Source organism: Diceros bicornis, chromosome 17, assembly GCF_020826845.1.
Source record: "Diceros bicornis minor isolate mBicDic1 chromosome 17, mDicBic1.mat.cur, whole genome shotgun sequence".
NCBI classification, from domain to species: Eukaryota; Metazoa; Chordata; class Mammalia; order Perissodactyla; family Rhinocerotidae; genus Diceros; species Diceros bicornis.
This window is the reverse complement of record NC_080756.1, coordinates 60498548-60520864: the sequence shown is the minus strand read 5'-3', so window position 1 is coordinate 60520864 and position 22317 is coordinate 60498548. Positions and strand designations below refer to the sequence as shown.

Below are 22317 nucleotides of genomic sequence, written 5' to 3'. Positions count from 1 at the left end.
CAGGCTCTGGCGCTCTGAGTGGGGAAAGGCGGTGGATCTGTCCCGTGTGTGCTAGGGGTGACCTGCAGGCCGGCTGAAACTACACCATGGCCTGCCCTGTGCTTCCTCCTGCATGCGCTGTGTTTGCAGGTGGCGCTGCGTCAATGTCCCTCTCCCTCTTAAGTGACCCGGGCTGTAGTTTGTGCCAACCTTGGGTCCGTAGCAGAGATTTCCGGAAAAGCTCTTGCTGTGCTAAACCTCTGTTTCTGGGCATGCAGGGATGGGCCTGTTCCATGGGTTAGCGCTCATCCTTGGTGTGGCCGAAACAAGAGAGCTTAGTGGGCGTGCCTGGGAGCTGGGCTGTGGGCTCCGGGATTCTGAGACTCGCCCTGCTCAGGACTTGCCTTGCTAAGTGACGTCGGCCCAGTCCCCTCTCCAGCCCACCTCTCTCCTCCAGCATTTCTGCCAGCAGTCCTTTAGCAAAGAAGGAAACCCTCATTGGGGTTTCTTCCTCCCGTTGGGAGGTGAACTGAGTAGTAGTTGACATCGGTGACTGTGGATCCTCCGCACTGTGGACTCTGAGCCCTCCGGCCTTTGCTCTTTCTTTCCTGACAGCTCCTCACCTCGCAGGCACAGAACTTGATGCTCCTCACCACCGTGGCCATGCCGGTCTTCAGCAAGAAGAACGAGACGGTGAGTGGCTGCTCTCTGAGAAGCTGCAGCAGGGATTAGAACTTGGCGCCATCGGCCAGCATCTTTAGACTAATGGTTCTTGACTTGGCTGGGCAACAGAGCCACCTTGGGTGGGTTGTAAGTGCAGATTCCAGGCCCTATGCCCAAGTAGCTACATCAGAATCTCTTGGTCAGGAGGGGTTGGGGTGAGGGGTGGGAGTGGGGATCAGTATTTCCCAAAGCTCCCCCAGTGATTCTGCTCACCAGTCTGGGATCGTCCCACTGCTCTGCACTTGGGACCACTGCTTCAGGGCTCTAGGGCTGGAGGGGTTGCCTGCCAGCCTTCTCACAATACCACACTTGACCTACCAGTTTGGGCAGTCTCTAACTTGTTAGTAAAGGCCTCTGGTGAGGGTATTTCTAGAGCCTTCCATCCTCCATCTGGTCAGGAAAAGTTTCCCTATAGGCCTGTGTGTTTCAGAGCACTCATAGATTAGAGTCCCTTGGATTGTGATACTTCAGCTTCTGCTATGAAAATTAATATTTCATTCAGCTTTGTGTTTCATTTGAATATTACAACTTAAATATTAATACTGGACATTAATCTTCCCAGCAGCTGAGATTACTCCCGGGGCCTCTTCTGGTAGGTTCTAGATGTTTTTCCCAGGGAGCTCAGCCTAAAATCTAACTGTAGAGGAAGGATCACGTAAGGTCTAAGTGGCTTCCTCTTCTGGGCTCTGGGAAGGCCGAGGGTCCAGTCTGGCCCCGTGCGTGGGGAAGCCAGTCTCCCCCTGACCCTGGTGTTTGTCCTTCCAGCGATCCCATGGCATTCTCCTGGGTGTGGTGGGCTCTGATGTGGCCCTGAGAGAGCTGATGAAGCTGGCGCCCCAGTACAAGGTGAGCCTGGGTCAGGGCCCTGAGCAGCGTTCACAGGCACCCAAGGAGCCAGCCCCCAGGCTCAGGAGCCTCTCTGCAGGCAGTGCAGCCACGCCCCGAGCTGGAATGGGGCCCGGCCCTCCTACCCCTGGAGATGTGCAGGCACTGAGCATGATAATGGTGGCTTGGACTCCTGGGACCCTTTGTCACCACCAGCTCTGACTTGCTCTGTGGCCTTCAGCAAGTTCTTTCCCTTCTTGGTGCCTCAGTTTCTCAATCTGCTCCTCCATGCCATGTAGTCCTGTTTTGGGAACCAATGAGATTACACCATCAAAGCACCTAGAGCAAGTGGTGGGAAAGAGGCCAGGTAGTGATATGCATTATTATGGTTGCCATAAACTGCAGAATTTGGAAAGGAAGTCAGAATTAATGGCTGGAGGCATGGCACTGGCTCAGTCATATTCCTATTTGAAAAAGTCACTGCTGTGAGCTGCCACCTTTACCATCCTGTGGCCCCAAAGCCCTTCCCAACTCCAGGGCTCCACCACACACAACAGGTCTAATGCCCCTCAATCCCTGTCTTTGATAGCTCGGAGTGCATGGATACGCCTTTTTGAACACTAACAATGGTTACATCCTCTCACATCCTGACCTCCGACCCCTGGTAGGTACAGATCTTATTTGCCTTGGGATTTTAACTGTATGGGATTTGGGGGTAGTTCATAAAACAGTTAAAACAGTGAACACATATTGGGCTCCATTTAAGAACCCAATGGGTAATACGAGAAGGAAAAATTAAGTCATGGTCCCTGTTTTCAAATTGTTTATAATCTCGCAGGAGAGACAAGGCAAAAATACACAAACTGACTGATGAACGGTCCGAGAGGATGTAATGAAGAATGCAGTATTCCCTGTAGGACACAGCCTCTTACGTTCCAGTCACTGCCTCAGCCGCTCCACACTCCCTCTTGGAGTCTGACAGCAGTATCAACTCCAGGGGCCCACCTCAGGGGATGTGAACGTTAAGTTAACAATAAAAATGTCAGGGGAGGAATCTCATGAGAGGTGGGGGGCAGGAGAGCTGAGGTTCCTCTGAGTTTGTCTTGGGATGTGTTTCTGAGTGCTCCTGCCTCCTTCCCAGCTCCCTCCATCCTGATACAGGGGCTGCGGGCATTTTCACATACATTCAACCATACAACCAAAGGCCAAGAGAAAGTTGCATCATTTTATCTAAAAGTTCTGCCTCCAGGGCTAAGGGCTCCCTGCTGCCTCTGGTCACGGCATTGGCCACTGTCCATGGCAAAATGGCCACACCTCTCAGTGTGACTGTTGGGGGCAGCGGGGAAAGGAGAGTTAAAGTCCTAGAGGAATTTAGCCCTTTCCCCTCTGTCAGTCTCATAACTAAATTGAGGATGGTACCTGAGGACAGTAGCTAGCAGAGCCCCTTTCCGAGAACTTCCTCAGGGGCTCATCTGCCCTGGGTGCCATTTGGAGAGAATAGTCTAAGCCACACTCCATTCCATTTAGTTCAGATAGATACTGAGTGTCCACAAGGCAACTGATTGAGCTATTTAGGGCAAAACGTAGGGGTTCAGAGTAGAGAGAGATCAGGGCATGGTGGAAACCACTCTGTCTTCCCAATTCAGGCTCTGCTGGACAAGCATCTGAACCCATAATGGGTCATTGACCTATACCAATGAGTTCTGTTGGGGCAGCCCCAGGGCCAACAAAATGACTCACTAGAGAAACAATAAATATGTGATCCTGAAGCTGACTTGTAGAATTAAGGGGCACTGGTCAGAAACCCATCTGTCTCCATCAATGTAATCTAGAAGAATATAAGGCTTCAACCAATCAACTCATATTGTAGACCTACTGTGTGCCTACCCTTATAATGCTCTGAAGAATGCTATAAACAGAAGTTTATCATTTAATTAAGGAAGTAGACTACACACAAATAGACTTACACAAATGAAACAATTAGAGAATAGTACCATGTAACATTATAACATAACAAAAGATACGGTAAAACCAACATAATGAGATTCCTAAGGAAAGCTCTATTAATTTATGATAGGCATTAAGGAGAACAATAATAGAGTTTAAAAAAGGAAAATAATAGAGGATATGGCCTAGTAACAAATTGAAAGAGTGTCAAGAGACATACTTTTGGCCTTAAATCTTTCTATGTCAGTGCCCAAAGTATGAGTAATTAACAAGTGGAATTTTGGTTTTAATTAGAGGAGCTAAAGATGATCTTTCAGGTATCATAAGGAATTAGGAAATGGCAGTGAATGAAGAATGTCGCACCCTACTCAAAAGAAACAGATCCAGTGTAAAAGACGGCAGGTCAGCGCTCTTTGTCATGAGTCTGGACATGAGTAAGGCCAAGAATGGGAACATCCTCCAAGCGTGGATGAGGAGAAGAAAAGGGAAGAATGAAAGGGGGCCACTATTGTGGCAGTTATCCTACACATCTCCTGGCCAGGCAAGAATAAGGATACTTTCCTGAAAAAAAAACTGACAGAAGCCAGATACAAGAAGGACTTCAACCATTCAAACACCTGCAGGGCCTCATTCTGCTAAAAGTAGACCCTCTGACTAATTCTTAACCTACCCTGATGATAAACTATCCTCTTTCCTTTTTTGATAGGATTACTAAACTTAACCTGGGAAGACCTAATAGCAGATGACTTGACGATATCTGTCTTAGCATCAGAGATAGAGACAGAGACAGAGAGAGAGAAATCAGGGCCAGAAAACAATAATAACATTCAAAGAGTGTTGATTAATGGCTCTATGTCAAGCTGGAGGGAGGTCTTTATTAGGAAATGCAGAATCTGTCTGTCCTTGGCTCTGTCCCATTCAAAAATTCTATCAACAAGATGAAAACACAGAAGGCAGATGCCACAAAGTCTGGAAGGTATGGCTAATACACATGAGAAAATTAGTATTCAGAAAGTATTCCTCTAAAACAATGGGCTGAAACTAAGATGAAATATATTAGGGATGCATGGAAAGCTCTGCGATATACTCAAAGCTCAAATGTAAGATTGTGAGGATGTAATTTAACAGTTCATCACATGAGGGAGGCCAACGGGATTCAATCGACTGAAAACTCAATTTGAGCTGCCAGGGCAGTGTAGCTGTCCAGGAAGTCCACAGAATCAGAGGCAGCAGTCAGAACTCTATGATATTTGGTCCATACAGGTCGCACCTTGCACCACACTGGTCAGACCCCATCTGAAATTTGACTTTTGTCCTAAGCACTCCGTTTTGGGAGTGACATTGACAAAGTAGAGCATTTTCAGAGGGAGCTGAGGCGTCTGCAAAGTGGGAATGTTTCGCTTGGAGAAGTGAAGTCTTAGGAGTGACAAGCACCTTGGAAAATCTCAAGGGTTGTCAGGTGCAAGACATTCTGTGTAGCTGCAGAAAGAACTACGACCAATGGGTAAAAGCTACAGGGAGACAGATTTCAGCTCTGTGTGAGGAAGAACTTTCTAGCCATTAGAGCTGTCCAAAGCTATGACAGGCTGACTCACAAAGTAGAGTTCCTCATCATGGGAACTGTTCACTCAGAGGCCATGAGACCATCTGTCACAAATGTTGGCAAGGGAAGCTCTGCCTTGGGTGGAAGCTCGGCCCAGATAACCTTGATTTTATGAGTATACCTGAAATGAAAGGCTTCAGGGAAGAGGCGGCGCTTGAGCGGGGCCTTGCACTAACCTGGTGTTTTTCTTCCTGACCTGCCCACTCCAGTACAGGGAGGGGAAGAAACTGAAGCCCAAACCTAACTACAACAGCGTGGATCTTTCTGAAGTGGAGTGGGAGGACCAGGCCGAAATCGTGAGTGGGGAAAGAACAGCTTGTTTGGCTCGACAGCCACTGCATGGGTCAGGTGCCTGGCTGTGGGGTCCCAGGTCACTCTATTGCCCTCAAACAGGGCCTTTCCAAGCCCAGAAGCAATTCCCATAATGGGCAGTTCTGTCAACAATTTGAAAATATAACCATGTCTTCCTGAATCAGAGGATCACTGAGGCTGAAGGAGATCATGTCTATAAGCTACGGAGTCTGAGTTCTAGTGACGTTTTAGTCTGGCTTTTGGTGTCTATAGCTCATCCTAGAGGAAGTTGTCTCAGTATGACACTATGTGCCCTCATGCATCAGTCCGCTTTGGAGCATTATCTTGGTGAATGTCCAGAGTTATAAGCTAAAAGGAACCTAGATCAGGTGTACGTTCCCTCCTGGTGTTCTGCTCAGGGGAAAAAGGGAAGAACCAAAAGTGTCCCTAGGTATCACCTCCAATCTGGTCAGTAAAGCCCACTGCCGTCCTGCCTCCAGTACAAGCCACGGAGCTAAAAACATTGTCTTTCCTCCCAAAGCTGAGAACAGCCATGATCAACAGGGAAACAGGCTCTCTCTCCATGGACGTGAAGGTTCCACTGGACAAAGGGGTAAGGTGCTTGAGAGAAAGAGCCAGGGTCTGGCCCCAGGAGGCAGCATCACCGTTAATCAAGCTTTAGGGTGGTGACAAGGGACTTGGACTTACCCGAACTAGAGCTTAAGACTTGAGTGCTTGCTGTCACCCAGAGGGCTTGATTGGAGAGCATATCCAAGTGCACATCAGCCCCAGAGAAACATCTGGCCGAGGAGCTACCACTCACATCAATGCTTTCTCTTTGGAGACTCTCGAGTGAGGCAGCAGGTTAGCCCATGTCGTTTACAACTCTTCTTTCGTCCTTATGCTACCTGCTATTTGGCCCTTTTGTTGTTTATGATGGAAAGGAGAAAAGTGAGAGTTGATTTTGCAAATTGTTAGCACCTCTTGTAAAACATGTTCTGTGGGAAGAAGGTGAAAATAATTGCTATTCCTTGTAGCTGATTTTCATCCACTGTAACCACAGATAATCAAGAATCGATACCCTCACTGATACCATTGCTGTCTTCACAGACATGCACATCATTTATAAAAGATCATTTCATCTTCTCATTTAAAAGGTTCCAATGCATTTGCACTGAATTTGCATTGTCCCTTGACATATTTACAAATGTCACCTCCTCCCCTAACAGCCACCCCACCTCCTCCTTCTGTTGCCCATCTGCCTCAGCTAAAAGAACACTGGCATCTGTCTGTGACAATTGGACCCAAGTTCTTCCACAACACAGACCTCTGTGAAAGCCAGACAAGAAAGCATGGGGAAGGAAAAGCAATTCATTGCATTCCTTTTAGATGTACGGGCTGATTTTCACTGGGCCCAGTACCTGGGACCAATATTTCTATGGCATCTGCCTACTTTTTGTAAGCTCTGAGCTGAGAAGGGCCTCCTTCAGGCAGACTGGGCAGTATCAGTGATGTCAGGCCACCAGTTGCAGCAGCTCCTTCTGAGAGCCTGAGCATTTAAGGGAGGACTGGTTTTCATGCTATAAGGAAAAATTTAAGCTGCACATGGCATACGGCATCTTGAAGACATTTGAGCGTGGCTGTACTATATCCGAGACAAGTGGATGCTGCGGGTGTGGTTTGTCTTCCATCCTTTCCTCCCAGTGCCCAGTGTTCTCCCGCTGCCTTCACACTTCCCAAAGCTACCAAGGGAGAGTCCTCACCAGATCCACGCAGTCCGAACTTCTCCTGAAACCTCTGTCCATCCCCTCAAAATTTGTTCATTGCTGCTAATAAACCATCCAGGTTAAATTTGCAATTTAGCAAAGACTTCCTGACACATGGGTGCTTTAACATAAAGAAGTAGGGTGATGATAATCATGATCATGACCACGATGGACATGTCATAGCTCATAGGCGTTCATGCCTTACACCTACTACTAGTAATAATAATAATAATAACAATAATAATGGCAGCTAACATTTATTAGAAACTAGACTAAGCACTTTATAAGTATTCGCTCACTTAACACTCACAACCCTATGAAGCAGATACTATCCTATCCCCATTTTACAGATGAGGAAATTCAGAGGCTAAAAATTTGCCCTGATGATGAAATGCAAAGCCCACATGTATCTGATTCTAGACCACACACTTTTAGCCACCACTGTACAAGGCCTTTCTGTAGGATTGGCCCTGAATTCTCAACTCACTCACTAGCCTTCGAGATTTCCCAGGAGTCTCTTTAGAATAGCACTTCTATTCCCTCTTTAAATTCATTGTCTCCTCCTCTCCCTCTACCCCATTATGTCACAACTCGGCCCTCTTTAATCAGTCATCTCTTTACACTCATGCCCAGAAGCTGCCGTGCCTACACTGTGTGCAGGACGTTGTGCTGGGATAAAGGCCGGACAGCAGTGTCCAGCCCCTCGCTGCTCTGATCCATTGTGATGCTGCTCCCTCAATGTTGCTGCATTTTGTTCACTACCAACTGCTCCGTCTCCCCTACATGTCTTCCCTTGTTAACAGTCACATTTGGTGCCATGGTTTTCTTGCCACCAATCTATGCCAGTGGTGCGGCTCACCTGACAAGCTTGTTCCTCACTAGAAGCACTCTTCAGGTCTAGGCCAAGGGAGGCTTTCTTAAAGCATTGTGGGAATAAAAAAAGCATTCAAACCATCCTCCTGGCAGGCAATAACCTGTTTAGTCGTTTGCTCCAGGGGATTTTACATGCATCCTTATTTCCCACGGATCAATTCAGACCCTTCTCCATCTCCCCTAAACTCCATACAGGCAACAGTGGTGGCATTACCAAGGACAGTAGGAGCAACCCCAGCATGACTTAGAGCAGGACTCACAAACTCCTAAACTTTTGGGGCCAGATAGGCCATGTTCAGAAATGTGAGTGAGAGAAGCAGACAAGCCTCGGTATTGGGGTGCTGGGGACCCTGGTGGCCTGGAGAGTGCGTGTGCCATCTAAGGGATCCAGTTAGGAATCCTTATGTTTAAATGTATGCAACTAATTCCAAAAATGCTAACAACACAGTCTGGGCTGACAACTAGGATATCAAACTTGTAAGGAGTCCAGCTTTGGCCTGCAGGCCTCCTATTTGCCACCTTGATATCCGGCTGTTTGCCTCAAAATGTGGACCAGTAACAGGCATCATAATTTCTAACCCATCATACTCAGGTTTCTCTTCAAATCATATAAATCTTTCGCCTTTTGCTAACTGATCAGTAGCATCCTGGTCAGATATCCTGGGACATGTTTAAAAGAGCAAACCAGAAAATCAAAGTATCTTGGAGCATCTTATCCAGGACCCTTTTTATCATTTTCATGTTGTTTTATAGTTTAGAACAAATAATTAGCCATGACGGAGGGAGAGAGGCAGACGTAGTGTTCTTCACTAGCCTTTGGGGCCTTCCAAGTTGACCCTGCTGACTTGGGTGCATGGTGTGTACACACACACACACAAACACACACACCAGCAGCTGGCACAGGCAGTTAGAGCAGCTTCCCACCATGTTCCTCCAGTGCCTTCTAATCCCTATGCATCAGATTCAGGGAGACAACAGCAGAGTGCTCTGTGGCACTCTCTCATTCTCTCTCTCTCTCTCTCACACACACACACAAACACACCTTTTTTTTTTCTGGCAAAGGGAGACTATCTGTTAAAGGAGGAGATTTTCCTGACATCTCTTTACTCTTATCTTTCAAACCTTTCCACCTCTCTTTCTGCTAACAGGGTTCAGGAACACTTTCTCTTTCTCTCCTTCTTTCTTCCTTTTGCTTCAGCCTTAAAAGACAGTCTCAAAGTTCTGATTCCAGTTATGAGGGAGTAGCTTGCATTATTAGACTAACACTCCAGTAGATAACAATTATAAACCTCAATAAAATGTAAAAACAAACATTTAAAGGCACGTGAAAGTGACCAAAAGAGGCAGAAACAAGGGTTAAAGGGGCTTCCACCCTTGAATCAAGAGAACTACACTGGGTGAGATACACATTTATGTGGGTTTTTTCCTGAAGGGCATGCCCCAGTCCGTTTGTAATGGAACAGCTAGAATTCAAGCAGAAGGCTATAATTACCATCTTGAAGTGTCAGAGAACAGAATCTGGGCTCCTTGAGTGCCTAAAAATGAGGGGAGATACTCTAGAAATGGATCCACAGGTGTTCAGGCCCTAACATATGTATACAGACTCCTCTCAAGTTCTAGGCTGACCTCTAAACTGCAAATACACAGAGGAGACTCTAAACACCAGCGGAAAGCAACAACTGGAAAGCTGAAAGCAAGAACAGGGATTTCAGCTACTGCCTATGGTAGTGGGGACAATTTAGAATCTGAGTCACACCGAGGTGGAGAGACTTGGTAAACACCTCAGGATTTCCTTTGAAAGCACAGAAGAGCTATACTGTAGGAGTAAAGACTATGTCTCAAGACCAGGGATTCAGCCTAAACTTAAAGACAAAGTTGAAACAGACGCACCCCAACAGAAATGTAAATCCAAGCCTCCACAAACTCAAGGTTATCAGCCAATCATTTATCTGCTGATTAAAATAAAAATCATCACTCTTCAGAGGAAGACAAAGTATCTACAACCTATTCTTCACAATAGCCAGTACAATAAAAATTATAGGACACATGAAGAAACAGGAAAATGTGACACATAGTTAAGAGAAAAATCAGCCTTAGAAACTGACCCACAGATGACCCAGATGTTGGAATTAGAAGAAGGGCTTTAAAGCACGTATGAGAAATATGCACAAGGAATTAAAGGAAAAGATAGTCATAATGAGTGAATAGATGGAGAATCTCAGCAGAGAAATGGTTAGGGTTTGATCAAACAAGCAGAGCCACTACAAGTGATATGAACATAGGGGCTGGACCTTACGAAATTGTGGGAGCTGGTGAAGAAGTCTATGGAAGGCTGGTGTCTCTGCATCTAGTGGTACGCTTGAAGTCATCCCAGGTCAGCGGGGCCAGCAGCTGAGGAGGGAAGCTGGATGAGATGTGGGGAAAAGCAAGAACCAACTAGAACCCATGAGAAAAAACAGGAACCCATGAGGACAAACTAAAAACCACATCTGTCTAAACTAAAAACCACCCACAATGATGTAGGTGACTACAGAAGGAGCAAGTGCCCTTCGCATGGAACTGCACGCTCACCAGTCTCAGATCTCAGAGAAACTGAAGGAAGAGATCCAGTGGCAGCTTAGGAAGCTTTGAATCTGGCTGCTGCCCCATGCCAAGAAGGTAAGCCGACAGATCAGAGCAAGCCGCAAGTGCTGATACACTGTACTCACCTTCAGTGTGTAAAATGGCTGCTGCTTCACTTCTGCCTCATACTCTCCTGCAAACTCCTCCTTTGGCCAACCCTGACGTGGAGCCACTCAGGGAAGTGAGTCTGAAAATATAGCTCCAGCTTAATGAATTTGACACAATGTAAAACCACCATGAGAACCTACTGGGAATTCTAAAACTAAAGAGTAAAACATCTGAAATGCAATTTTTACTGGGTAGGCTTAACAGCAGATTGGAGGAAAAAAGGGACAGTGAATTTGAGGATAGATAAATAGAAATTATCCAATCTGAAGAACAGAAAGAAAACTTATCCCTCAGTTGCCTGGGGTCTAACATATGCCTTGGAGTTCCAGAGGAAGGAGAAGGAATGGAGCAGAAAAACAGTATTTGAAAAAATAATGCTGACTATGGTGAAGACCATCAGCAACAGATGTAAGACTCTCAGCAAACCCCAAGCAAGATAAAAAGAAACCACTCCTCAGCACACCATAGTACACCTGCTGAAACTCTTAGATAAGGGAAAATCTTAAAAGAAGCTGGAGGAATACAATAATAGAAGGATGGCTGACTTCTCATCAAAAACAATAAAATAATATTTTTTAAATGCCAAAAGAAGAAAAACCCGTAACCCAAATTTCTATGTGTAGAGAAAATATTCTTCCAAAAAGAGGTGAATTAAAAACATTTTCCAGTAAAATAGAACAGAGTTCATCACCGCCAGACCTGCACTACAAAAATGCTGAAGTTCTTCAAGCAGAAGAAAAATGACACAGATTGCTACTCAGATCTGAGTTTCCATACAGGAGGAAAAGAACAGCACTAGAAATGGTAAATACATGGGTTAATATAAGCACTTTACTTATTCTTTTAACTTCTCAAAAAGACAACTGACTTTTAAAGCAAAAATTTTGACAATGTATTGTAGAATTTATAATGTAGGCAAGAGGAAGATGTTTGGCAACAATAGCACATAGTGGATTTATCCCAAGAACGAAAGGCTAGTTTGACCTTCAAAAAAGTCAGTCAATCAATGCAATTCATTACAGTAACAGAATAAAGGAGAAATACCATATGATCATGTCAATAGATGCTGAAAGAGGATTTGACAAAATTTAACTGGGAACAGAAGGAAACTTCCTCCATCTGATAAAGGCGTCTATGAAAAAACTAACTTTTAATGATAAAATATTGAGCACTTTCTCCCTAAGAGTGTGAACAAGGGAAGAAAGGCTGCTTTCACCACATCAGTTCAACATTTCACTGAAACTTGCAAGGATCTACCCTTGCAATAAGGCAAGGAAATAATATAAAAGGCATGAATATTGGACAGAAAGAAGTAAAACTGTCTTCATTCACAGACAAGATGATTGTTTACATAGAAAATCCCAAGAATCTGCAAAACTATTAGAATTAATAAATAAATTTAGCAAGTTCACAGAACACAAAGTCAATATTACAAAAATCAATTGTATTTTTATGTATAGCAGCAAACAATTGGAAAACGAAATTATTTTTAAGTTCCAATTTCCATAGCATCAAAACAACATAAAATGCTTAGGAATAAATTGAACAAAGACATGTATGACCTCTACACTGAAAACTACATAACACTGCAGAAAGAAAAAATTAAACAAATAGAAAGATGTAACCATGTTTATGGTTTGTAAGGCCAATATTGCATAGACGTCCATTCTCCCCAAATTGATGCATAGATCCAACACAATCCCAATCAAAATTTGAACAGACTTCTTCTAGATATAGGAGAAGGTAAATAGAAGAAGGTGATTCTAAAATACATATGAAAATGCAAAGGACCTGAAATGGCCAAAACCACCTTGAAAAAGAAGAACAAATTTGGATGATTCACACTGCTTGATTTCAGAACTATAAAGCTCCAGTAACCTAACAGAGTGGTATTGACATAAGAATAGACAAAGGGATAGAGAATCCAGAAATAAATTCACATATTGTCAACTGATTTTCAATAAAGACACCTTGGCAAATAATGGAGAAAGGAAAATCTTTTTAAGAAATAGTGCTGAGACAACTGAATAAATGTATGAAAAAAAATAAACACTGATCCATATCTCACACCATACAGAAAAATTAATTTGAGTTGGATCATAGCCCTCAATGTAAAAGCTGAAACTATAAGGCTTCTACAAGAAAACATAAGAGAAAATCTTTACAACCTGAGGTTATGCAAAGATTTCTTAGACAAAACACCAAAAGCACTAAACATAAAATAAAATTTGATAAATTGGACTTCATCAAAAGCAAAAAGTTCTGCTCATCAAAAGTCACCATTAAGAAAATGGAAAAGCAGGGGCCGGTGCCAGGGCCCAGTGGTTAAAGGCTTGACCAGACACTCACAAATGAAGATCTACACTTGAAAAGATGCTCAACACCCTTAGTCATCAGAGAAATGTAAACTAAAACTACAATGAGATTCCGTTTCACACCCTCACAATGGCTAAAACTTAAAAGACTGATAACACCGAATTCTAACAAAGATGTAGAGAAATTGGAACTTGTATATTGCCAGCAGATGTATAATAAAACAACTTTGGAAAATTGTCTGGCAGTTTTTAATAAAGGCAAACATAGCATACGACAACAATTCCATTCCTAGGTATTTATTAAGAGAATGAAAACATATGTCCACAAGAAGACCTTCAAGAATGTTTAGCACCAGCCCCAGTGACCTAGTGGTTAAGTGTGGCACACTTCCCATCGGCGACCTGGGTTCGGTTCCCAGGCAGAGACATATACCACTCGTCAGCAGCCATGTTGTGGTGGCGGCTCACATACAAAATAGAGGAAGATTGGCAACAGGCTCAGAGCGAATCTTCCCCAGCAAAAAAGAATGTTTATAGCAACTTTATTCACTGTAGCCTGAACCTGGAAACACCCTAGATGCCCATCAACAGGTGAATGTAAAAGAAAACTAGTGCATCTTCACATTGGAGTACTACTCGGCAGTAGAAAGAAACACACTCCTGCACCCTCAATAGGATAGACGGATCTTAAAGACATTATGTTGAGCAAAAGACGCCAGACCCAAAAGATGCCAGCAAAAGACAGGCAAAACTAATCTATGGCGATAGAGTTCAGAACAGAGTCCGCCCATCGAGGGGCGGGGTGGGGATGACCGGAAGGAGGCAAAGAGATTTTAGAGTATGCAAACATTCCACATCTTGGTTGGGGAGGTAATTACATGGCTGTATATATTTATTAAAACTAATGGAATGATACACTCAAGATCTGTGCATTTCACCTTTTTCTTCAATAAAGAAAAAGAAAAGAAGGAAACATTTAAAAGATAAGCTCCAGTTCCTACACCCAAATTAGCCCCACCTAGGAGCACAGGCTCCCAAGGCTGTCACTGCCCCTGTTGGCTCTGACCACCCTGTGACTCCTGTGAGGAGGAGACCAGAGAGAGGACCTGACCACCACAGGGGTGGCAGGAGGCACTGCGTGGGGTGGGGCCAGTGCTAGAGAACTGTTCACTTGGGTTTTGTCCAAACGCGGTTTCCTATAGAAACAAACCTTTTTTCGCTACTCCTGTCCCCCTACGTCCCTTCCAACATCTTACTCCAATTTCCGAAAGGGAAGAAGAAAAGCCTGAAAGAAGCAGAGGGAGTATGAACAGCCCCTGCGTCAGTTACATGTGGCTTTCCCAGTGACACACACCTGTGTCTGCTGACAGGACAACCCATACAAAATCAGAGCCCAGAGCAAATGCTGCTCTCCCCTGTACCCACCCCATCTGTAAACAACCCGCTCACAGCCTCACAGCAACCTGGTGCAGGAGACGCTCTTGTTAATCCTGATTTACAAATGAGAACACTGATGCCTAGAAAAATGAAGTAACCTCCCCAAGAGCGCACAGCTGGAAAGTGGCCAAGCCGGCTTAATTCCAGACCTGTCTGATAACCAGCCTTAGCGACTGTGCGGCCCACCTGATGCTCTAACTTATACAGATTCAACTGAAACCTAGAAGATGGCAGCTTTGAAAGGAAAAAGAAGTTGTGAAAGAGTGATGTGGCCCTGGGAGGGGTTTAGTGGAGGGCACAGTGCCCCCAACTCTCCCTCCCCTCTGTATTCAAGAGAGGGGAAGCTTGTAGGAGGGTCGTACACACATGAGCTCCAGCAGCTTTCAGCACCAACTGGCAGCCTCCTCTCTGGTCCTGTCCGAACCCCAGAGTCACTGTCCACACCAGCACTGTCCCATACAGTAGCCACTAGCCACAACGGCGATCTAAATTTAAATTTCTATCCACTGAAATTTGGAAATTCAGTTCCTCAGCTGCACATTTCAAGTGCTCCATGACCGCACGTGGCTAGCGGCCACTGTATGGACAGCACAGGCCCAGACCTTGGTCCTTCAGTCCAGGCAGCCCCCTGGGCTGCAGTTTGCTGGGCTTGGCAATGATTCTGCCGGTGGGCGTCAAAAGATGAGGCATGTCAGGGACAGTCGGGAAGCAGCACAGAGGTGACAAAACCCCGAGGACGGCAGGCAAGGTCGGTGGCATGGACAGCGCTCGCCTCTCCAGCAAGCACCTTTTTCTTTTCTGCTCTTTCAGAAGAGAGTTCTTTTCCTGACCAATGACTACTTCTTCACAGACATCAGTGACACTCCTTTCAGGTGAGGGACCCATGTTTTACCTGCAGGGTGGAGGGAAGGGTGGAACACCGATACCAACAGCTCAGGGTAGAACTTTCAGGTTTGGGGGATGAATTTATTCATATTTAGTTGGCAATTTTGTGGTAACAGAAAAAGACCCAGGTCCACATTCAGGAAACTTGCTGTCTAGACCTGCTTTGCCAGTGTAGCCTAGTGTGCAGGTTCTGGAGCCAGACTGCCTGGGCTTGAATCCCAACTCCATCTCTTACAGGCTGTATGACCTTAGTCAAGTTACTTAACCTCTCTGGGCCTTAGAGTCCTCCTCTGTAAAATGGAGATAAGAATAGTAGCTGCTTCTTGGCAGTATTGTGAGGATTAAATGACATAATCTACTTAAAGATCTTAAAGCAATGCAATTTTAAGCAATTGTAAGATGAAAGATCAAACTTGAAGATCTCTTAGGGTCCCTCCAACTGTATAAATATTCAACTCTAGGTGTTATGCAGATTAGGAAACAAATAGCTCTTATCTCTGAATTACCCCATTTCTCAATAAAGTCGGTTGCCAGCCCTGACTGCTCATTAGAATACCCGAGGAATTTCGTAAAATGGCCAATGCCCAAGCCCCATCCAAACCAATTTACTCAGAATTACTAGTATCTTTTTTTTTTTTTTTTTTTTTGTGAGGAACATCAGCCCTGAGCTAACATCCATGCTAATCCTCCTCTTTTTTTTGCTGAGGAAGACTGGCTCTGAGCTAACATCTATTGCCAATCCTCCTTGTTTTTTTTCCCCCCAAAGCCCCAGTAGATGGTTGTATGTCATAGTTGCACATCCTTCTAGTTGCTGTATGTGGGACGCGGCCTCAGCATAGCTGGAGAAGCGGTGCGTTGGTGCGCGCCAGGGATCCGCTGCCAGCAGCGGAGCGCGCGCACTTAACCGCTAAGCCACGGGGAGGCCCATTACTAGTATCTTTTAAAGCTCCCAGGTGATTCAGACATTCAGCGAAGGTTCAAAAGCGATGTTCTACGAAAGAGAAAGGAAGGGCGGTGGGGTCCACCAAGCGAGAAAGGGCGCTTCTATTTCTAGGACCCTGTGAGACATCCAGACCTATCTGCATTTCGGGGGGCGTGAGAGGCTCAGGATGTATCTTGATTACAACCGGAGCTGAGGAGGCTCTTGGCCTATAGAATTTCCAGAGTCCTCCTCAGGAACAAAGGCTGATGAACAAATAGAGTGCCGCCTCCGTTCTGGAGGGGACCACCTGTGAGGCCAGGGGCATAAAGGGGGCTGGTGTGCCTGGCACTGCTGGGGGCGCTGAAGGGTCGCGAGCGCAGAGTGGAGGGAGGACGAGGCAGGGGGCGGGCTGGCGCCGCTGTTGACGAGCACGTGCGCTCTCTGCTCTCCCCGCAGTTTGGGAGTGGTGCTCTCCCAGGGCCACGGAGAGCACATCCTCCTGGGGAACACATCTGTGGAAGAAGGTGGGTCGGCGCCGAGTCCTGATGGACGGTTCAGAGGGAAAAACCGCTTCTCCCGGGACACTGCGCAAGGCCGACCGGGGCGGAGCGGTTTGGCAGCCTCCCAGGTCCCGGGCTTGAGAGCAGACTCCCAGAGCAGGGCCGCCCGGCGAGGAGCCGTCGCTGTGTGCCGGACACCCGGAGCATGCAGGACCTGCCAGTCAGTCGTCAAAAACGCAAAGCCTGCACCTTGACAGGCGTGCGTTGTCAGGTTCTGGGAGGCTCTGCTGGACCAGAGGGGGCGGGCCGCAAGGGGATGTGTGCTCTGAACGAAGCTGATTCTACCTGTCAGAAGACTATACAGCAGGCAAGAGACAGGAGGCCGGGAAGGGTGAGGGAGCAAATCTGCCCCAGTCCACTAGGGCTGCCGTAACAAAGTATCACAAACCAGGTGGCTTAAACTCGGGAATTTATTCTCTCAGAGTTTTGGAGGCCATTCTCCCTCCAGCGCCTCTAGGGCAGGATCCTTCCTTGCTGCTTCCAGTTCCCCGTGGCCCCAGGCATCCTTGGCTTGTAGCTGCAGCTCTCAGTCTGCCCCCTATCACAGGGCTTCTTCCCTGTGTGTCTCTGTTTTCCCTTCCTACAAGGACACCAGGCATATCGGATTAGGGCCCACCCTAATGACCTCATCTCAACTTCATTACATCTGCCTAGACCCTATTTCCAAATAAGGGCACATTCGCAGGTACTGTGACACTAAGACTTCAACATATCTTTGGGGGAAACTTCTGGGAAGTGAACCTGAGGGGATAGTGGGAAATGGCGGGGGAGGGTGGGAGACCTGCAACTGCCTGAGCTCCTTGAGAGAACAAAACCTGCATCCAGGGCTCAGGGGTAGCTCAGGAAGTCCTTGGAAGATGTGGTCACCATTCTATTTACCTCACACATTCTGTCCATTCTTCCTTTACCATCCCTTGAATGCATTTCATCTCCCCATCACTCTGCCACCACCCTAGTCATTGTCACCTCTCTCCTGGGTAACCACAGCGGCCTCCAGCTGGTTTTCCTGCCTCTTTCTTTCTCTGAACTTCTGCCAGAGGGATCTTTCTAGAAATGCCAAATCAGATTGTGTCACCGCTAAAGGACCTTTAACACCTTCTGCATTTTTTTCATCTCTCCATGCACTAAGCTCCAGGTCTTCCCCTATGCTGTGCTCTCCTCTCCATCCCCCACCCTCTCACCCCAGCTCACTTGGACCTACTCTTCAGGTGCCAGCGTAGGTGTCACTTTTCTGGGAACTGTCTCAGGCGGATCCTCTTTTCCCCATCCAGGCTGGGTTAGGTGCCCAGCTATGGGCTGCCACGTAACCCCTACATTTGCCCTTTCAAAGCCATGACGTTGGAACACTCTCCTTCCCTGTCCTCCGCTGTCCCCAAAACAACCAAGCTGTCCCTACCACCACGCAGCAGCGGCCCCCGGGCCATAGCTGATGCTCTGCATCCCCTAAGCCTCCATGGTGCCTTCTTCCTTCCTACATTTTTCTTCCTCTACCCAGACATTCCCTGGTTACATTGCTGCAGGGGACAAAGGGTGTTGTCCCTCACCCACTTATGTGGGTGAGACCCGCCAGTGATCAAGGGGCCTGGAATCATGGACTTTACTGGGCTTCCTGGGCTTCCTGTGGGGAAAGGTACTTGTGTCTGTCAGTCCAGTACCCCTTTTAGTGACTCCACAGATGCCCCCTTGGCCTTTTCATCATCCTTTCCTTCAATTTAACAAACCTTAATTGAGCACTCATTTATTTTTGAGCACTGAGTAAGTGCTCAGTTGGGCATTTGTTCATTCATTCAGTCAGTCAGCAAACATGTATGGACCACGTGGTCAGTGTGGGGGCTGTGCTGGGCACGAGGCTACAGAGATTACACGAAACAGACATGGCCCATCTCTGGGCTCGTCTTTTGACTGGCCATCTAGCTCAGTTGGGTACAATGAAGCCGAAATCACTGGTTTCCAAGTATTAGCTCCTTTGAGGGAGATCCTAATGGGTGGGATTTGGACATGAGGCAAGGGGAAGAAAAGGCATTTCAGGAGCAACCTGGACAAAGGCAGGACCTGTGCAAACCCAACACCGTGCTATTGGTTGGGTTTCTACTCAGAGCTGAGAACAAGAAAGAATAAAACGACCCCCTCCCCTGAAGAAGTTTCCCGGCACTTGGTTTTAAACAATTCAGGTGCACATCCTCACAACAGTGGTGCGCACCATACTGAGGGCGAACTCTGGTTTCAGGCCTGCACGACTTGCTTCACCCGGATCTGACCCTGGCGAGTGACTGGTGAGTGGGAGAGTCACTGCCCACGAGGAGTGGAGAATGGGGGGAGAAAGGCAGAATTTTGTGAGGTAACGTTGACTCTCCCGGGTCCAGGATCTACTGCGTCACGGACATTGACCCCGACCACCGGAAGCTCAGCCAGCTGGAGGCCATGGTCCGCTTCCTGACCGGGGAGGACCCAGACCTGGAGTGTGAGTGCTGCCCGCCCACTGAAGACTTTCCCTCTGGGGCCCCGCAGCTCGGGACTTTGCAGGGAGGGTGGGCTGGGGCGGGCTGCCCTGCAGCCCTGTCTCTGGAGCTCACCTTTGGCTTAGGGAGAACAGGCAGAGCCAGCCTCAGTATGGGGCCGAGCTGGGGACTGGGCATTCCTAGAACTATGGCAGCATGAGTGTAACCGCATGTCGGGGACTGGGAGCTCTTTACGCCTCTGTCACCCGAGCACTGTTAAGGTTCCAAAGAGAAGCTCACACAGTGTAAGGCCATCAGCCTGCCCATCAGAGCTGTCCCTACCACCACGCAGCAGTGGCCCCCTGGCCATAGCTGACGCTCTGCGTCCTGAAATCCTCATCCCTGCAAAGGAGGGCATTTGACCAGATGGCCTCTTACCGCCTGTGGTCTGTGAGTGTTTTCTAACGCCTGGTTGTCAGGCCAACCTTAAATTCCCCTACACTAATGCAACTGGTGAAACCATAGGGCCACATCTTGAGCATGGTCCTTCTTCTTCCTCTTTGGAAGAAGGAGCAGGTCATGCTGTCACATAAGTGTCACCCGCAAGAGAAGACTCTGCCTCCCTTGCTGGCCCAACGGGGCACTCATTTGTTCATTCATTCGTTCCATCAACAAGTCTGTGCTGAGCATGGACTCTGTGCCAGGCCTGGGGTAGTCACTGAGGCTACAGAGATGCCCAAACAGATGAGGCCCTCACTCTCACGGAGCTTGTAATCTGGTGGAGAAACCACGCAATAAAGAAGCAAACATATGTGTGTAGATATAGATTATAACAAATTGTGATAAGTGCCGTGAATAGGGTGCTATGTGGGAAAAAAAATAGGGCCTGCATTAAACAGATGGTCAGGGAAGCCCACCTCTGTCAGGAGGTGTCAGCTAAGCTGAAGATAAAAAAGAGCCACCCAAGTGGCTTCATGGGAATGGGATCTCCTTTGGGGGTGATGAAAATGTTGTGGAACTGGACAGAGGTGATGGCTGCACATCACTGTGAATGTACTAAATGCCACTGAATTGTGTACTTTAAATTGGTTGATTTTATGCTATGCGAATTTCACCTCAATAAAAATAAATAAATTTTTTAAAGAGAGAGAAGGAAAAGAAAGAGCCACTCATGCAAAGAGAAGGGAAAAGAGCATCCAGATCAAGGGAACAGCATGTGTGGAGGCTCTGAGGCAAGGTCAAATCCACAGAGCTGGCAAAAGGCCAGCGTGTTGTGAGGGCAACGATCAAGGAGCAGAGTGATGAGAGCTGATGTGGAGGACGGCTGGACACAGATGAAGTCTGATGTTACTGAGGGGTTCTCCTGATGTCACAGAACATTAGAACTGGAAAGAGCCTTAGAAATCATTTAATTCCACTCACATGTTGTTTGAGGTTGAGGAAACAAAGGCTGAAAGAGGTCGAGTGACTTCCTCAAGCCCCCAGGATGGTTTTATGTGCTCCAGACATATGTTCATAAGGACGTCTTGTTCCCAGAAGTTCAGGGTTCCTCAAAAGGGCGGATGAGCTGTGTTTATAATAATGGGGGAACTAAGTGGATTGGTCTCCTTTTATTTTGCCCCCAGGTGATGAAGAGTTGGTGCAGGAGGTATTGTTTGACGCAGTGGTGACGGCGCCCATGGAAGCCTACTGGACCGCGCTGGCTCTCAACACCTCTGAGTAGGTGCCAGCTGGGGCTGAGGGTTCTGGGAAGAGAAAGCAGTTCTGGCCCCTAGGATTCCCTTGGCTGAGTCAGGGTCCCTCCCACTACCTGGCCGGCAGCTCAGGAGACCACCCACGTGCTCTGGCCTAAGATGAATGGCGATGAGGGTGGGAAGATGTGGGGGGAGTGAGAACGACCTTTATGCAGCCCCAGTGAAACAGGGGCTTGGCAAATCTTCCATACACTGCACATGCTGCTGCCCTCTCTCCTCTCTGAAAAAGCACCAGTGCAGGTCCCCCAGCATAGGTCCCCCACCCCACCACAGCAGCTCCACCCCAAGAACCCCTCTCTCAAGGTTGGGCTCAAGCTGTGAGAGCCCATAGCCAAAATGCCCTGGAGAGAGCTGTTCAGGAGGATCAGGGCCTTGTTTCCAGCAGGAAAGGTCGAGACACCCCAAAGGACAAACCTGACCTCAGTGATTCCCAGTGCCGTAAATTGCCTCCCTCCCTTTGCTGATCCTTACCTGGTGCTTTCGTGTTTAGCGGACAGGTGGAAAGAAGAGATGAATGGTATGTGAGTGTGTGTGTGTGTGTGTGCGCACGCGCGTGCGCGCACAAGTGTGGAAAGGGTGTAAGATATTAATGAGGTTAGGAACACAGTGGGCCACACCTTATTCCTCAATAGGAAGATTCAACATCAACAACTTGAAGATGTCAAACCTCTCCTAGACATTCGGTAGTTTAATTAATGCTATCCTAATGAAGACACCAACAGAATTTTATAGGAACGATCACATCTTTAAAAAAGCAACATGCAGTACACTGTGCATGTTATGCTATCGTTTCTGTAAAAGAGGGAAAAACATAGTATGTGTGTATACGTACATATATATAAAATATCTCTGGAAGACTGAAGAGGAAACAGTTCTCACTAGTTGCTTCAGTTAGAAAAACAGGTAACTGAAACAGGGATGGAAGGGACCATTTTCACTGTATAACTTTTTGGTACAATTTTGAATCATGTGAATGTACTACTATTCAAAATTAAATAAAACTAAAGTAAAGAAAGGACAAAAACACAGTGGGCCAGGCACTGCTCTAAGTACTTAGAGTATGTTAACCCATTTGATTCTCACAACAATCCTACAACATAGGTACTGTCATTATCTCCATTTTACAGATGAGGAAACCGAGGCAAGGTGAGATAACCAACTCACCCAAGGTCATATTAATATTAGATAAAGCTAAGGGGTAAAATCATATAATCATCTCCATAGGTGCAGAAAAGATATCTGAACAATAATGGATATTGTATTAATATC

General features: G+C 46.7%; 2 protein-coding genes across 2 annotated transcripts in view; one reads left to right on the top strand and one right to left on the bottom strand.

Annotated features, from left to right (window-relative positions):
- Positions 1-22317, bottom strand: part of ADIPOR2 (adiponectin receptor 2) — a 429864-nt gene that overhangs the window by 220250 nt on the left and 187297 nt on the right. The window lies entirely within an intron of this gene.
- Positions 1-22317, top strand: part of CACNA2D4 (calcium voltage-gated channel auxiliary subunit alpha2delta 4) — a 110420-nt gene that overhangs the window by 26914 nt on the left and 61189 nt on the right. Inside the window, exons 14-23 of the mRNA XM_058559129.1 lie at positions 595-672; positions 1468-1548; positions 2117-2191; positions 5287-5373; positions 5910-5981; positions 15300-15361; positions 16753-16820; positions 19084-19129; positions 19220-19317; positions 20920-21013. Of these exons, the coding sequence (XP_058415112.1) occupies positions 595-672; positions 1468-1548; positions 2117-2191; positions 5287-5373; positions 5910-5981; positions 15300-15361; positions 16753-16820; positions 19084-19129; positions 19220-19317; positions 20920-21013 (761 nt within the window). The remainder of the gene's footprint in view (positions 1-594; positions 673-1467; positions 1549-2116; positions 2192-5286; positions 5374-5909; positions 5982-15299; positions 15362-16752; positions 16821-19083; positions 19130-19219; positions 19318-20919; positions 21014-22317) is intronic.